Source organism: Semicossyphus pulcher, unplaced genomic scaffold, assembly GCF_022749685.1.
Source record: "Semicossyphus pulcher isolate SPU_LCO1_2020_fin unplaced genomic scaffold, fSemPul1.0.p SCAF_22, whole genome shotgun sequence".
NCBI lineage: Eukaryota > Metazoa > Chordata > Actinopteri > Labriformes > Labridae > Semicossyphus > Semicossyphus pulcher.
Genome location: NW_027211696.1, coordinates 5,937,207 through 5,955,481, shown reverse-complemented (window position 1 = coordinate 5,955,481; position 18,275 = coordinate 5,937,207). Strand labels below are relative to the sequence as shown.

Here is an 18,275-nt window from a genome sequence, read left to right as displayed (position 1 = left end):
AAAAGTGCAGCTATTTAAAGACAAAGAGGGCCAAGTGTGCAACATTAAAAAGCCACTTTTCCTGATGGACAATCGTGGTGCCAGCAGCCGGGGCCTGGAGGTCCGTACACAGGAAAAGTCCATTATCACTCTAAGTAACGGAGGAGGAGGGAGGAGGAGGAGGAGGGAGGGCGACTTCAAACCAAAAGTGCAGAAAAAGAAAAGAAAACAAGAGAGAGAAAGATGACGCACACGGTACAAAGCGCTGTTTCTTTAATGGAGTCCATCAATAACGTTATTTTCCCGACTTTATTGTCGAGAGAGCAGTCGTGTTATCAATCGCAGACATGGGCAGAAATTAAAGTCCTTTTTTTTCCTCCCCTTAAGTGCGTTTCGAATCAATGTGAAACAAATGTTTGGCAACACGCTAATGACATCCTGCGACTCTGGAACAAACTCTCTCCTAACGCTCTTGCCACCGAGAAAAACCCGCAGCCAGTTTACACGCAGACGGGTGCGCTTGTTTTATATAAACAGACAGCCCTTGTGGCAAGAGGTTTGATTAGGAGGAGGCCCGCAAATCCCATTAAAAGTCCATTTGCAAGCTCGTTCGGTGTTTGTTTGAAGACAGGAAGAGAAACAAGGGTGGAGGAAGGTGGCGGGCAGGCTGCTGTTGTTGTTGGTGTTGTTTCCGTGCCAAAGTCTGTTCGCGCGGTGACGGCAGATCATTGCAAGTGATGTCAGCAGGAACCAGTAATCCCAGTTTCTTCCGGTAGTACCGAATTGTACACAACTTGACAAAGACTGTACCTTCTCCAAGTCTATAATTAACACAGTATGAATGACATGTGGCGGCTGTAGGTTCAGCTTTAACCAAATGACGCTGTGTAAAAGATAGGACCTTTTTGTTTGCAGAGTCAGCCTAACAGCTCCTTTGTCTTGGCTGCGAGCTGTTTGTCGATGTCCGCTAAGATGTTGTCCGACATCTGCTGGATCTGTGAGGAAAGAGAGGACGATTTTAAAACACATTTATCGGCTCATTTACGTCTCTTTAGTTTATGTTTTGTAAAGAAAGATATTATGTAGCTTCGGTTTGACAGAGCATGATGGGCCAGATGATGAATTTCCTTCCTACTTTTGTGCCATTTTGGATCTTACAAATAATAGTGATAGGAAATTTATTGTTAGGACATTACTTAAGCTACAGATTTAGTGATAGTTAAGCCGCTTTCCCACTGGTCAAAAAAACAGCTTACAGCAAATGACTCTGCAGTAGACCCGGGTAATTATCACCTCGGGCAACACGCTAATCTCCGCCCCAATTCCGCCCTTCTCTGTCCGAACAGCGCTCAAACATCGTTCCAAAATTGTCAGGGCCGAATTTCCCAGAGGGAGTCATCCCAAAGGGATCAATAAAGTTGAGTCTAAGTCTAAGTCTAAGTCTAATAAACAGACTGAATGAGTAATAGATACAATAAGGCCCTAACCACAGTAACGTCTGACCCTGTTTAGGGCGCGTTCGTGACATCAGACGGTGACGCAGCAGAAAAGAGACCGACAGGAGTATACTCCACTGGCAATGGGAAAAGAGACAATCGGCATTTATATGCGGGTCTTCCCGGGTCTGAAAAACCCGCGTCAGCACGCTCATTTTGTGGGAAATTGGCGGGAAAGGGGAATTATAGTATAGAGAAAACTGCAACTACCTTTGGGTGGTTAGGGATGCATTTGTTTCAGGTCCTCTTCCCTGTCTCTTACCTGTTTCTCTACAAGTCGTAAAGTGTCCTCTGAGTGTCCTTCCTTTGCCTTTTTGACCTGAGCGACAGCGTTAGATCTCACTTTCCTCAGCGAGTCTTTCGCCTTGTTGCTTAACTGCTTGGCCAGCTTGGAGAGGTTCTCTCTGTGTTCCCGCGTCACTCTGCAGGGGCAAAAAGAAATGAGCTAATATTAGCTTAGCTCAGGTTTTCTATGGGTAACAGCTCCTGTGCAGTACCTGATATCAGACATCCAAGAAAATATGATAAACCTAAACTTTCAGCATACCTTCAAAATGCACAAAGAAACTTAAAGAGAAAGGGTTGGTGTGTCGTGTGCAGAAAACACACACTGTGCATGCACAGACGATCATAAAACACTGTGTCCTCACTTGTGCAAATGAGACTGTTAAGTGCTCGTAGGCCTGAAGTCTAATCATTTTAGTATCAGCCATCTAACAACAATCACTTCCCGAGGTCTCAGACCAGAGCCGAAACATCCGTCATCCCAACAACTTTGCATCCACTTTGCATTTGTTAATCACTCAGAAAATCCTACTTCCCATTTCACTCTCCTTCTTTGTCCTTAATTGGCTTTTTTTCCCCTTGTTTTTTGCCTCGGCGACTATTTGCAAACAATCCAAGTGCAGCGTCTATTTACCACAAACAATACGGCCTAATTACTGATTCCAGGGCCAATCAAGGAGCGCCTTCTCTTTGGAAATGCAAATGCGGGCTCGGAGCGTGCCGAGACTGATTGCAGGGGGAAAGGCAGTCTGACTCTTGTCTCCCTCCTCTGCCAGACTAACACCTGCTGCTCCGTGCGCGCACACACACACACAAACATGCACATAAACACAGACTGGCCTTTATGCTTTTATACTTACGTGCACATGCGTGTATATGTAGAAAAATATACTGTATATGCACAGAGCATGTTATTGAGTGAGTGACGGATAGTTTTGTGTGAGGTTGTTTGACTTGGCAGAGAAAGAGGGAGTGAGTGAGTGAGAGAGGTAAAGACAGAATAAAGAGAGAGAGAGTGACCGGAGCCTCACATCAACACAACGGGGGTCTCCATACAGCTACAAACAAGAGCCCATAAATCTGTCAGTTACAACTCTGACTGGTGGCTTTATAGGAGGGGAGAAATTCTAAACCATGAATGAGGCATATTTTAAGGTTTAGCTTTGATAATTAGCATCATTTATTGATTATTTTATAGATTTTTTTGTTCATTATTTAGTCTGTAAAACTAAAAAACGTCAAATGTCAAAGGTCAGAGAGGTTAGCGGAGCATTAAAATAGGTCCTAAAATTATGTATTTTGTCTAAAAAATAGCAACAAAAACATCTTTTATTGTTTCAAAATTATCAATTAACTTATTGATTTATTAGTCACCAAATTTAGGTAAATATTAAAGCACAATAAGTGGAAAAATTAGGCGGACACATAAAGGGGATTGACAGCGCTTGAAGCAGGAAAGTGTTTCTGCGCTTGAGGCGATGTGTGTGTGTGTGTGTGTGTGTGTGTGTGTGTGTGTGTGTGTGTGTGTGTGTACGAGAAAGAGACTCACTTGGGAACGGGCACCTTGATGATCGTCCCGTCCACCTCAGGGTTAAGGTTCATGCTACTCTCTTCCAGGGCGCGGGTGGCAGCCGCTGTAGCCTGGGGGCGCACACAGACACATACACACAAACAGAAACACACACACACACCATGTTGTAAATGGAAAGGCAGCGCTGCAACTGCAGGTAGTGGCCCTGCTCCAGCTGGCAATCATTACGGTGTTGTGGTGTGTATGCAGTGTGTGTGTGTGTGTGTTTGGTTGGGTGGGGAGTGTGTGTCTGGGGAAGCCCGTGCAGTGTGGAAGTGCCTCGGGCCACTGTCAGCGCACGGCCCTGTGGGACGGGACTGAGAGGTTGCAGGGCAGGGCATTGACCCGTGGTGACCTCACAGGAGAGGCTGCTTGTGTATGATACATACACACACAAACACACACGTAGAACTGTAGTTTAATTTAAATATAAAGCTCTGAATTAAGAAGTGAAAGGGTTATTGTGTTAGGTGATGGAATGACAGATCGCTTGGACAGAGAGCAGACACTTCTCATGTGCGTATGTGGGGTGAAAAGGAGGCTAAACTCTGCAGGGTTTAACCAAAATATTGGACGTAGGAGGCAACACATTTGGAGATGACGCGCACATAGGTTACACATATTAAAAGACATTTACATTGAGCACAAGGGCCATGATTGTAACATTTAAGTAAACATGGATAACGGTTTATTGGTGTATTTCTATCCATTAAAAGTAATTAAGATTGTTGAATAAATACAAAATATTGGTGTGCATACAAAACAGACAGATGATGTTTGAGATCCATCTAGGATTTTAGAAACTACAGACACGTTCGTCATTCAGAGCAAACATGTTTCTGCTCTGTATTGAGCAACTGCATCAACAGATGTAAACAAAACGTGGACGGTCCTGGCCATATTAGTCTGAAAAGAGAACATCTGCAGAAAACGTCCGTCTTCTCAGCTGTTTGGAAAGTAAACTAATATTGCAACAACACCATCTGTTGTCTTTTTAAGGGATGAGGATAATCAGAGGGAAATGAAAATAAGAGCATGATGTGTTTTGCGAGGGAGAACGAGCGAATCCGGTGTCAGCGTGGACACATGTCTGGAGAGGCAGCTGTGCTCGTGAACGCTGAAATATATCTTAACATAACATGTGATCAGAAGAAGATGTTGAGAAGTGTTGATCTGCAGTCACGAAAGACTTAATAATAATAAAGGAGGGAGTTACAGTAATCGTGTGGAGAAGACGAGTGCGTGGATGACTGTCAAGGTCCGATTGAGAGTGTTATTCTGGAGATGGAGCGTATTTGAAAGGTTGCAAGACTGTACAACTTTTTTGTTGTGTGTTTCGGAGCTAAGATGACAATAAAACATTACTTCTAAATTTCTGGCAGCTGGCATTATATTTGCCCGATATCTGATTTTGGATTTCTTGAGTTACAGCAGCTAGGCTTCTCGGCTCCCCAGGTCTCAAAGGAAGGTTATCAGTGTGTCGTCTGCGTAGTAGAGGTGGGCGGTGTACAGGTTTAAGTACCGTCACCGGTGTCACTGTCTGCCACGACATAGATTTTGCAATACTCTCATTACCGGCATAAAAACACACCTTTGACCTACGTTAACACCCACAGCAGTGTTTCCCACACAGATACTATACCTGAGCGGGCCGCCCAGGTATATCAACAGCCACCCAGGTATATTTGGCAACTAATTCTATCATGTTTCGTATTTTATCTGTCCAAGATCTTCAACCACTATTGATTAATGTTCTGATCATCCTGCCCTCGCATTCTGACGTACCCGTGGTAAACACACATACAGAGAGAGAGACAGGCCGCTGTGCGCAGGTACAGCAGAGGGGAAGGTGTGTGGAGGGAAGCCAGTTCCATCTACTTAATTAGGATATCTTGAAGCCAGAAGAGGACAGAACTCAGACCCAGGTTGCTCACTCACGGCTCGAAACAGGGCAGGCTACTCCTCACAAAACACATGAAGGCAGGCCATTCCTATTTTGCACCAATGAATACATTTGTTCATTTAAAAAACATTTTTTCTCTGCTAAGAGATGTTCCCTTATATTAACAATAGAGCAAAGAGTGCTAGAATCACCTACTGAGAAGAGTACCCCTTTTCATTTTCTAATACCACGATATAATACCGTCACCGCCAGAAGCAGAAAAAACCCTGTGATATAAATTTTAGGTCATATCGTGCACCCCTACTGCATAGCAATGAAAAGAGACATTTGTACGCTTAAATATTTGGCTGAGTTGAAGCATATAAATAGAGAATAAAATTGGGCCTAAAACTGAACCTTGCGGTACACCGCAGGTAAAGCTAGTGGTAGAGGAAAAGTAATTACCGATAGTGACCAAAGGTACGGCTTTGTCCACAGGGGGGCACCAAAATCAACACAGCTTTAAGACACTGAATTAATACATAGTGGCTTCTTTGGAATTTTATTAATAGGAAAACTAAAAAGGAAATATTAAAACTGCATCTAAATCAATATATTCAACATAATCCTTCAGTCCGGCAGATCCATTCGAACCAGACAGCTACAGTTACACTTTCATACAGAAAAGGAGCAGGATGCCAAATCCTTTGAATTACTGAAAACAAAGTCACACTCCTCAAACTAATTCTGCAACCGCATGACAATTCCCTCAGCTGAGTTCACAAACCCTGCTAATGTGCAATGCGAGGAAAAAGAGCGTAACGTTTCCTCTTCTTTTTTTTACCCCTTTCTACCCTGCTCCCCTTTCCTGACAGCTCCTTCTGGCCTTTTCCGCTGGGGGAAAGAATATGGCAGCGAGATTAAAGGAATTTATTTGTGCGCATTAAAAGAATTCATGAGGTTTCTTTTTCTTTTCCTTTGTTAAAGTCATCCGGCGCGCAGGCCTCTGGGTGCTCCCTTTGAGTGTGGGGTGATAGATTCGGCAAATACCTATGTTTGATTGTTCTCAGCATCAAATTCATCACTGCCCCCCCCCCCCCCCTTCTCTGACGACCACTCCGGTGGTTAAGGAAAAACAAGGCAGAATTTCTCTGGAAAAAAAAGAGGCTTTCGCGGGATCTGGTTAATATGTTGGAGAGGAAGAGAAATTACACCGAAGTTTCACATCAAACGCTCGGCGGCTCGGTACAAAGCAAAGAGGAATGTGTGTGTGTGTTAGTCCTGAAGAAAACACTCTATGAACAAAGTGATGCACATACACACAAGCATCCTTAACACACATGTAAAACTGCCTCCTGATCTAAGCATGCTGGTAGTTGTTGTTCCACTGTGCCTTCCCAGGCAGCCCCTAATGAATGAATGGAAAACAATGGCAGGGCCTCTGGAGTCGCTGGTAATGGATAGTCTTCATTATAAACCTATTAGCTCCGGGTAGCGGGGACTCACCTCTGTCTGGGACATGGGCAACGTAGGGCACGACAGGGCTAGCGTGTGTGTACATGGGCGTGTGTGTGTCAGCGTGTGTGTGGTCCGTAGTCAGAGTTTCTGGGAAGGAAAGCGACTCACTGAGAGATCATTCAGCCTGATTCAACCTGAAACTGGATTTTAAGATTTGAGGTGCTGATAAACACAAAGATTTGCATGTTGTTTTGTGATATCCGCACAAAAGGTGAACAAAGAGGTGGAACCACGCGTCTCAATTCAGAAAAGGTGAACTGTATGAAAACAGGAGGTGGTGGATGACAAATGCAGAGGCTGTTTTTTTGGTAGTGACAGACAGGTGGTTCTCTAAAAACACAAACTGCTTTTGAACGCTCAGTGTTCTGGAGATGTCAATGTCGGTCTGTAAGTCAGCCAAAAACTTTGCTCCAGACTGAAATATTTCAACAACAATGTTTAACAGGTGTTTCATTGTCCCCTGAGGGGGTTTTCACTTATCCAGTGAAATATTTCAACATCTACTGGATAGATTTGCATAAAATTAGGCACACACATTCATGGCTCGCAGACTTTGAGTGAAATGTCTCAACAACTATAGGAGTGATCGCCATGAACTTACAGTAGATAAACACAGTCACGCTTCCCTGAGGTTGAATTCTTATAACTTTGGTGATCCATGAACATGTCAATTAGCCCGACAGTCAGGTCTCACTCGCAGTTTGTCCAGTACTATACGTTTATGACCATCAATGTTGCCAGATCAGATCGACAGTTTCCAGCCCAATTCATACATACGCAATAGAAAACAGATCATAAGCATGCAAAGGTCCAAAGATAAAATGTTAGATAAATATGCAACCTAAAAGGAGTGCAGTTAGACAACCACATACACAAATTGGCGTCATGGTGGCACCTGGTCGAAACCACAATAAAGTGATGCCATGAAATGTGACAGTCGAACCTATTTAAAAACTATAGAATTAATGAGGAATAAAGCTGCCAAAATAAAACATAAATAAATAAAACATATAAATAAATGAATATTACATTAAATGCACCAGAAATATAAAGAAAATAAGGCATTACTTAGGCATTGATTAATGATCAAATGTGACTTAAATTGATATTTCTGATTTAAGAGCTCATAAGCCTCCTCCATGTTAACAGATGGGACATGAATCAAACTATAAAATCAAATTACACGCCAAATACATTCTTCTCAAACATGGAAGTAAATCAGCATGATAAGAACTAATATCAGAAACCAAGAGTTCATTTTTCTGACAAGTTTATTTTTTAATTAGTTATCTGATGCTGTAAAAAGGATGATTGACAGCTCTGTTGACAAATACGGCTCCTGCAGCCGATCTGTTCCTGATTAGCAGAGTAGAGGAGGAACGGCGAGAGGAGACGTAACTAAAACAATTACTACAGTCATTGAAGTTTACATACCTCTGAATGTTAACCTCAGACCAACACAAGAAGCTGTTCTGATGTTAAACACGCCGACGTGCGGGATCTTTGCTGCTTTTATCCCGGCAATTTAAGTGTGTGTTTTGGTTAGAGGAAGTGGCTACAACGGCTCCATCTGCCGATATCAACTGCGCAGCTCAGGCTCCAAATTACGTCACCATCGCAAGATGGCAGAGCCTATCACAGGGGTATTTTGGCTGAGAGTAGATGGAGACACGTCGTCAATCTAAAAATACAGTCATTGGTATTAGCTTGGAGCATAGCCTCACATTGCAGCTAGCATTGCACTTAAGTATATGCGGTGTCTTTTTGCACTTAGCTCAGTCTCTCAGTTACATATTGTATATGCCGGCATCACTTGAAATGTAATGTAATTTTCTTTAATCCAGTAATCTGAATTTCTGAGTTCTCAGGTGTTTCATATGTTTTCTCATCTTTTTGTCTATGAGTCTTCATTTCAGAATGATTAAAATGTTCTACTAGTCTAGTTTTTTTTCATTTAAACAAACATGTTTAGAATCCTAAGAGCATTCTCACAAGAGTTTCACTACATGATTTATAAAACTGTATTTTTGACTTTATGTTTGAACTTTTTGCACCTCGTGGTAAGAGGAGAAGATCTGGAAAAAAGACATGTAGCTGTAGACCTGCACCACGGCTAATCATATCAAAGTGTACAACAAAAGCTGGCACAACTTTCCACAGATATACAATTGTTTATTGTCCTGTTAAACTCTAAACAAGCTCATTAAAGTTTTCCAGACCACCAAAGAGTCTGAGCACTAATACAGCGAGCTCCACCGTGGACAAAATGTCTTTCTGCTGCTCTGATTAGTGCAGCGTTGTATCATCTAAGAAGGAGCGCGGGGAGAGAAAAGGAAGTGAAAAAAGAAAAATAATCCGTTCCTTCCTAACCTGGGGGTAAAATGAGGTAATTTCCTTTTCTGTGACAGCTCACACGCAGACAAAACCACATCTCAGAGCGTGCACACACAGAGTTCATGTTGCTATCTTTCAGCCAAGAACAAAGGGCTCACCGAGTGATCAATCAATTAGCATCAGAGAGAGGGGCGACTCGGGTTTCATTTACACAGAGACGCGGAGCTTAAGAGTTCTGGTCTGACTCACTTTTCCTTTTATAACGTCTTTGGGTTATTTTTATAAAGCTTTAAGTTACTTTGTGCTTATGCGCTTGTTCATGTTTAGCTGTGTGTGTGTGTGTGTGTGTGTGTGTGTGTGTGTGTGTGTGTGTGTGTGATCGTCCTACCTCTGGGAAGCTGCTCATGTTGACCATAATGAACTGAGGTGACTTCATGGAGATCTGACCCAGCTGGTTGAGAGGAAACTTCCCATCTTGAGTCGTCACTACAATGTGATCCAGAGCTCCTAAACAAACGCAGATAAAAGTCATTATTTATTCACTTATTTACATTTATTATATATATTTTTTTTACCTGCATAGATGCTTTATGGCATTATTTTACTGTTGCTGTTTACATCGCATGCACAAGGATTTTGTGCAACAATTCATCTGCAGGCTAATTATTAAGTATTCTAGTATCAGTCGGGCTGTGGTGAATACAGTAGCTTTTCTTGATGATGCCACTGCCCACATACAGGCAATAATTCAGCCAGACAGCCGTATTTACAAACAAATTGACAGACAGATAAATGAGCAGCAGAAACCACAAATTGTATGAGTAAGTAAGGGGGAAAAAATCAGAGTCCACTGTCAGACTGTTAAGACTTTCCATGATCTATTGTCTCCCCTCACTGTCAACACGAGAGAAGCGAAGGTAATATTGCCAACATGAGTTGACTTCTGTCCCCCGCCTCCCCCCTCTCTCTCTTTCTCTCTCCATCCATCCATCCACCCGCCCCGCTCCCTCTCCTCCATCTGGCTAAGCTCAGACGCAGTTGTTTCCTTCTTCCCCACCTCTGCCTTACATCACCCGCTCCCTGCTTACACACAGGGGGGGCCGCGCTGGTGGTGTGTGCTGAAAAGAGGGGGGTGAAGAAAAGGTGAGCCAATGGTGTAATTTTCCCTGCAGGATCAATTTGTCTTGTGATTTCAAAAAGATGCACCAGTCAGAGATTAAAAATAAATGGTTGGTGTGATGTGATGCAGTGACTACCTTTAATAACAAGACTAGTTCAATGTGGCTGACCGCATCAGGTCAAGGGGCGCTTTTGTGGGCAACACTGGAAGCGTGGCGTGTGCGTGACGGCTGACGGACGTGTTCGTTCGTCAATGCTGGCGTGACACGCGCTTATCCCGCATGACTCGCGCGCCGAAAATGTAGCGAATAAGAGGCTCGCCTTTTTTTTTTTTTACCGCGAGGGGCTCTCTGTAAAAATACACGGTGAATATAAAGTAAAAATAGTAAAAGTCACAGGCATGGAGAGTACAGTAGGTCAACACTTCCTGTATACTTTTTCAAAGTAAAAGCCCGATCTGGAATTCTGGCTCCCCTCGTTTGTACACAATACTTTTATTTTGAAGTGTTTCCCGGGCCGTTGTTGTCATTTTTATTTTACTTTATTTAGCTCTGAAATGACCGTCACTCAGTCAGTCACATACAGACCCATGTGTAGGGCAGACCCCGGCAGTCAGCCAAAAAGATACTCCAAATCCACATCTAAGACCTTCTGCTTGTCCGTCTGTGCCCTGATAATGAGCACCAAAGTTACTAACAGTTAACAGTTAATCGATACTGATTATTTGTCATTCGTATTCACCAGACTGAGATTAATGATCAACATAATCACATCTATTCAGGTCTACAATGACTTTTTTTAACCACTCTGGATACAAAAGCTAGTCAGTAACACTTTGGGAAACAGTTGCCTTGATCAGCAGAAATGTGGGTAAATATGTTTAGTTAGCTTTCACATTCATAAATGTGTCATCACCCGAGTTTGGTCCAGTCTGACCACATAAAAACTAGCCAGCTTTAGCTAGAAATTCGTCAAGAGCATTGACTTCTCCTCATGTTTGTACAGTTGTCTGGTTTGCAACAGAGCCTAAGCGCAAACTTAAGGGGGGAGGGGGGGTAATTGCAAGCTTAATATTTAACTCTGTGATACCTGTGGAGCAGCATAATTGGTGCTGGTGCTCTGTGCAGGCCCTCATACAGCCTCTGCCTGAAACGACTCAGTCAGCTCTATCCCTTTAAGAAACCACGCTTTCTTTTGATTGGCCAGCTCTCCGAAGCCTGCACTGAGTGGTGTAGAAAAAACTGTGTGAAAACCTGGCTTGCAGACTGAGCTGAGAGGCCTGGGGATTACTCCAACATACTTTTACCTACAAATTTGAAACTTCACCTTTAGTCTGGACATCCAACATTGTAACATTATGTATAATGTGAAACAGCATAATGCCCCCTCTTTAACAAACTGATACAGCGATGACATATCCACACCTTTTAAGGTGATATGGTGAACATGTTGGGATAAAGTTGCTAATGTACACATACAGCAGTCACAAACAACATTAGTATTTATTTGGAGTTATGTTGCTGGCCACCTGGTGTATTCAAGTCCAACATGTACCCTGCTTTTTACTCCTATTTTGGTCTCCACCAACTCCTGAGAGAAATACTGGACTCTTTAGTAGATAGTTTGCTGTTTTGTTGTTTGGTGCTAAAAAGCTAGCATACAGTTTTTTTTCCCCCAGAGCTTTCTTGCTGAAAAAGCTTCCTCACACCGAAATCAGAGTGGGAGTTAAACTGAACCAAATCAAAAATGGCTGCCCTGGGCTGTAAAACCAAAACAATGAGCTAAAAGATATTGAAGCGGGTGCGGAAATTATTTTTTTCTAATAGTTTGTCAATGTCAGCAATCTTTTTCACATAACATAGACATTTGGATACATTATTGGTATATAAAATTAGACAAACACAACTTGAACTCTACATGCAATGTTTTATGGGGGATTAGTTGCTCGAACGTAATGGATTCCGTCTGACACCTTGAAGTTGGCTGGCAACCAGCAGACACTCACAGTCATTCGATGTTATTCTGGCAACTTGCACTTTCACATTTCACTTTTGTAGTCATTAATCAAACAAGATATCAGATGTCGTTTAGCAACCTTTGGTGGTGCTGGGAGGCATATTTGGTTTTCTTTGTTTGGACAAAACCAACTGCTTTCAGGTTTTATGCTAGGCTAGGCTAAGCTAACCAGCTTCTGGCCGTGGCCTTACATTCCCCAGAAAGATGAGAGTGGTATCAATGTTCTCATCTAATACTCGGCAATAAAGCTAATAACTGTATTTTCTATAATGTCGGACTATTAACTCTTATCTTCAACTTGGACGTCATGGTACTGGAATTTATATTGACGTCTTTCAGTACTGTTGTTGTTGTTCAACGTCTCAGTCCACTCTGTGTGGACGTTTCCATGGAAACAAGCTAGTTTTGGCAAGTTTTTTACCATCTGTGACAAACCACGATACGGTGGTCATAGCACTGATGGCTTCTTCCTACATCTATGACTTTCTGCTTTAAACACAAACAGTCATATCCACACACAGTCTGCGTTTATGGCAACGCACTACAGTACATACAGTCGTATCCACACATGTACTCATAAGCTTAATGAGAGCCAGATGAGAGGTTCGTGGAGCAAACACACACAGACACGCACACACAAACACACACACATTCGGACAGCTGACGTAATTCCATTCCACCATCTCATCTCTCCTGTCAGCTCTAAGTCCTGCTGCCTCCCTGGATTACTGTGCAGCTGGACAGAGGAGAGAGGAGGATGGAGGGATGGATGGAGGGGAGCAGAGATGGAGGGAGGACTTTTGAGATTCTGGCCATGTAAACAAATGTTTCCCCGCAGGTCAAAAAGAAATTTGAAAACAAGAGCATGAGGTGAAGGTAGGCCAAAATATAAAGCTGGGAATAAGTGGAAAAATAAAAGAGCAGTGTAAGGAGGGTTAAAAGGGAGGGGCGGAAGACAGAAAATGACTCAGACCAAGAAATTGCTGAATGATGAGCTGAAGATGAAGAATTAGTGGAAAATTCATAAAGACCAATGAAACAGTCAGAAAGCTACAAGACATAAAAATGTTAACCACAAAGTATCCGGGTTGTGTTTGTTGTGAGACAAAGTCTGCACATGCTGAAGATCAAATGTCAGAGAAAGTGCACTTTCATGTGAGGAGGAAACTAAGTAAAAGCTTTAAGTTCGAAGTCTCCTCCCTCGGGAGATTCCATAACACACCCCACCTCTGACTCCCCCCGAGCACTGCACCCAGAGGCAAAGCGTCATGACCCGGATGTAGTTGGGGAAATAGAGGTCAACCTTGGGTCAAGGTAAGGTCGCACTTGGGTTCACTCTAAGCCCTCGGGTGCTTTGTAAGGTAGATGTAAACAAAGAGGAACTTTAACTTTATGTTTTAGTTTCAGGAAAAATGTACCTGTGATGTGCTGTTTAGGAGGATGCAGTTGACGAATAAAACTACACTGCCCATTAAACAGTTAAAGGGCCAGTTCGCCGATTTTCAACCTCAGTCCTATCGTGCTTTTATGGGGAGCTAATGCCATTATGGTAGGAAAAAAATGCAATTTCGCTCTGTGCCTTTGGAGGACGCTATCTGCTTCTCCAATGGACCCTGGAAAACCTCCACCAGAATATGTAAAACACGTCATCTGGCGGAGGCCAGGGAGCTCGCTAATCTACACTTCCTCAATATAGGCCGCCCGCCTCCGATGTCATGTCTCGTTCAAAATCGTCAGGTTTGAAATGTAGACTGCAGATCTGAAGATTTAGATGATCCACTGGTATATTCTCGTCATATTTCGCATTCTGTACCGCTCTGAGCTGTTGCCTGCAGAGATCAATGTCCTTGACTGGAAAACGGTAGTATTTCACGCCAGCATCTCTCGCCGGGCCGTTCCTTTCAGAGGAAGGGGCACAATGCACGCTGGGTGTTGTAGGAATGTAGAATGGGCGAAACCGCGAGCTGTTTGTACAACTTTCTTCACAGCTATAGGTACAAGAGTGATGTAAGGAGACACAAGCTAGCAGACAACATGAAAGTGAGTCCAAGAAAGAAACAGAGATAAGCTGAATACCTGGCGAGGTCCGGATGCTGAGGTTGCGTGTGAAGTCGTCTTTCAGTGCACTGAGAACATCCGTCATGTCCTCCTTCACCTCATCCAGACTGATGATTTCTTCCACCAGAGTTGAATTAATATTCACCTTAGCTGACTGGCCCTTTGCCTTGGCTGCGACGACAAAAAGAAAGAAAAGCCGTCAAAAAAGAGCTGAAACTTATATCAAAGGCAAATAATAAGTACTAATGTAATCCAAAGAGGTTGCACTCAAGTGAACTCCAATCTCTACAATCCACCTTTTGCCTTCTTGGTGGCATAGAGTCTGGAGCATACAGCGGGTGGGTAGCACGAAGTGCTGGGGTACAGAGGTAGTCGGCTGACCCTGGAGGGGGCCACGAGGGGAGACCGGACCTGTCGCAGGAGGGTCTGACACAGCAGAGGACGCAGCAGGTTCAGCTGATTCAGAGCCATGACTGTGGAAAGAAGAAGGAGAATTCAGAAAGTAGATCACAATGTTGTTAGAAGAAGTATATAAACACAAATGTTTGGTTTATAAGGACAAGATTTTATTTAATTTGATACAAAATGGGTGGGCCTTTCTGTGCGGAGTTTGCATGTTCTCCCCCCCTGCATGTGTCCCTCCGGGGTCTCCGGCTTCCTCCCACAGTCCAAAGACATGCTCGTTAGGTTCATTGGTGACTCTAAATTTCCCATAGGTGTGGGTGTGAGTGCGAAAGGTTGTCTGTCTCTATGTGTCAGCCCTGTGATTGACTGGCGACCAGTCCAGGGTGCACCCCGCCCTTCGCCCAATGACAGCTGGGATAGGCTCCAGCCCCCCCCCGCGACCCTGAACAGGATAAGCGATATAGATAACGGATGGATGGATGATACAAAATGTTCCCAGATCAGTTAAAGGCATCACCATTCATATGAATTAAAATGAAGTAATAACTCATATCAGCCAGTAGGAGGAGAGCCTACATCTTCTCCTGGTATTTACAACATAGTTCCTTTTTCTCTGTGTTGACTGTCAGTTCTATATTTTCTTTGCAATATACAGTATAAATATCTCTTTACAGCCCACTCTCTGCAGCCAACTTAAAAGCCATGTCGATGACAACTGTATAACAACTTCTAATTTTGATGGTGGGGTGACTCTTTTGTTTACTCTTGGATCTAGGCTTGAAATAATAGTTAGTTTAATTATCCATTGATCTGTCATAAAAAAGTCAGAGGAAAGGCACAGGTGTAATCAAAAACATTAATATGGCAAGCAAAAATGTCTTTCTTTCTTAACTAATCAATAATTATATGGTCTGTAAAAAGGTCACACAATGGTAAAAGAGTAAAGCCACAATTTCCTAGACTCCATATGTCTTGTCATGTCCATACAACTCTCCAATACTTAAAGGTATAATAAGTCGGATTTTCCTAGAAAAATAAAATAACATTTTACAAATATAATATAATATAAATCTTCACTTATGGGCCCCTATACATGTGTGTTCGTTAGTGTGTGCAGACCCTTGTGAGACCCTTCCTTCTGCATCTATTCTGTTGTTTTGCTTTGCACGGGATGTTTTCAGGAGGGGCGCTGTTGTGGTTCCCTAAGCCAATCACAGCGTATAGGTGAGTGTGGGAGTGATTCAAGTTAGCAACTGGGCCCCATTCAGACCGGCGAACACGGCGAAAGAGCGATGACGAGTTGGCCTTCTTTCTGTTGGACAGGTAGGTGCCTCAAACCGGGTAGGACAAACTAACCAGCGGTTAGCATGCTAGCGCAAAGCTAACCGGCAGTTAGCATGCTAGCGCAAAGGTAACCGCGATGCTGCCGGTGTTAGCTCGGCGGGGTGGGCGTGTTTTTCGCACGTGAGAGTGAGAGTCAGAGGGAGGGGCCCAGTTTGAATGTGTTGTTGAAATCCTACTTATTATACCTACAAAATCACATCACATCAGAGAAACAACAACAGTAAATCATTACAATAGAGAAGCTGGAAATGTGAATCAAATTACACATGGCTCTTGTTGTTTAAAGTCCTGCACTCAACTAAACAGGACACTTTAAATTGAGTTACATAAAATATACAAGTTCTCTCCCTCACATGGACTAAAGCTAGAGGCCAAAACAAAGTCTACACTCATCCCACGCACAGTTGTTTGGGAATTCCTAAAGGGGAACCTCCCTTTCAAAAAAAAAGTCACAATATGAAACCAACCGCTCCTTTTCTATGGAATAACCACCTCCCACCTCGCAAACCTGCTCTCCAGTTTGAACTGTGTCAGTGAACCTCAGCGTACGCACACAAGCACAGACAAACTGTGAGGTTTGGAAGCCCACAGACACAAACGCACACTAAAGCCCGTCTTTCACAGTCACTGGTTGTGAACAGCTCGCAGCGTACTTTAGCATGACTGACATCCTGCATTATCTGGGGGGAATTTCTAACTGTTGCAAGTGAGGAGGTACAAATCATGCTGCTGGATTCCTGATACTTTGGCTTTAAATGAGAAGAACATTTATATGTGAATTATATTATTAAATTTCAAGAGTTTTCATTTGAAAACAATGTTTAAATTAGCCTTAAATTACCCATTTTGTGTCTTTTTGTATACTTTTAGAATATAAAGTTCTCCTATAAGGTAATTTAAAGCCAAATATTGCACACACAATAATGATCTCAGTGTCCTCAATGTTTGCGATACCTTGCACAAGTCCATCCTTTGTGTTGATCCGACACTGATAACAGATTTCCCAGAATCCCAAAATATTCCAATGGCAATATTTAGGCTAGACATTGCACCAACACCCACAATACAAACCCAAAACACAAGCTGATACGATACAGGGCACTGTGGCAGAGCAGATACGCTCGGATGAGGGACGCTGACAGATCTCTTCAGAGTGGAAGTCAAGCAGAAAAAGTGAAGCACAGGTGTTCAGTGGGATACTGTAGCCTCACATCCTGTAGATTTCAAACACGGCAGCAGCTGCAGACACACCGCTCCACACTCAAGTGGCAGAAGCCAGCTGGTGAGCCCGCATGATCCCTCTCTCCTCTGCGCACTTTACAGTTTGAGCAGAAAATAATAGAGCAGTGTATCTGATAAGATTCTGTGTGGCTTGTCCACATAAAACAAAATGTTCACACTAGATCTGGACAAATAATAACTTTATATATCAGTAAATCTCTCCGTTATTTTTTATTTTTTTTACTGATTGTTAGTCTATTAAGCGCCCAAAAAAAATAGGTTAGGCTTTTTTGTACAGTTCCCAGTCCATAACTCAAACCTATTTATAGTACACTGCTATAAAAACAGAGAAAAGTGAAATACCCTCACATTTAAGAAGATTAAGGCCGCAAATGTTTGATATTTTTGCTTAGCAACTTACTTAAAATTTGATTATTCGAATTGTTGGTGATTCATATAATCTGATAATCACTTAATCGTTTAATCTTGTTATTACAGGTCATAAGATAAGCACACTGTTTATGTAATTAGACACTAAGTGTGTGAACGTCTGGTTTGACTGACTGAATCCCAGTGCATCCTTTAATCCACTTGGTATTCCATATTGAGAAATATTTTTGATATATTTCAATTTCACAAGGTCTACAGGTTATCATTGTTGATTTTATGCGCATTTAGTCTTGTTTCGTGAATTACTAATCGACTAAAGTAGGACACACGAGGCTGTCGGTGGAGATACTGTGCTATTAAGACCAGTATGTACATATTTAAGAGACAGATTGTAAGTGAAGCGGTGTGAAGGTCGGTGTGATGGGGTCGTGCGTACAGCACTTCTTTACCGTCTCCTACTCATACAAAACTGCCATATAGAGTCGATACGTAGTTGTGAAACATAACACTGTCAGCAAAAACACAGAAAACACTGAATATAACTGTAAATTACCCACACAGCATACTTACTTAAGGTTTACAGTCCTCAGAGAAGAAGCATGTTAGTTAGGAAAGAGCCACATATGACGTGTATGTCGTCATCATCTCGCGCCGTCTC

The 18,275-nt window shown here is 42.7% G+C and overlaps 1 protein-coding gene across 2 annotated transcripts; it reads right to left on the bottom strand.

Moving 5' to 3' along the window:
* Positions 1–242: 242 nt before the first annotated feature.
* mrrf (mitochondrial ribosome recycling factor) lies at positions 243–18,238 on the bottom strand. Of its 2 annotated transcripts, XM_069673794.1 has the most exons (7): positions 18,188–18,238; positions 14,554–14,730; positions 14,276–14,428; positions 9,453–9,571; positions 3,310–3,401; positions 1,738–1,897; positions 243–974 (listed from the first exon to the last, which is right to left on the bottom strand). In XM_069673794.1, the coding sequence occupies exons 2-7, from the start codon at positions 14,726–14,728 to the stop codon at positions 897–899; spliced, it is 777 nt and encodes a 258-aa protein (XP_069529895.1). In that variant the 5' UTR covers positions 14,729–14,730; positions 18,188–18,238; the 3' UTR covers positions 243–896. The 2 variants fall into 2 exon arrangements, with proteins under 2 accessions (XP_069529895.1, XP_069529897.1); XM_069673796.1 differs by lacking the exon at positions 14,554–14,730 and having other exon boundaries at positions 18,188–18,212.
* Between the last annotated feature and the right edge of the window lie 37 nt (positions 18,239–18,275).

Bases quoted from the DNA above. Each gene is read 5' to 3' on its own strand.
- mrrf (XM_069673794.1), bottom strand. From the start codon at position 14,728: ATGGCTCTGAATCAGCTGAACCTGCTGCGTCCTCTGCTGTGTCAGACC. The intron at 14,429-14,553 runs GTGGATTGTAGA...TTGTCGTCGCAG, and splicing joins TGCCACCAAGAAGGCAAAAG to CCAAGGCAAAGGGCCAGTCA. The intron at 975-1,737 runs GTAAGAGACAGG...CTTTCCTCACAG, and splicing joins TACGACTTGTAGAGAAACAG to ATCCAGCAGATGTCGGACAA.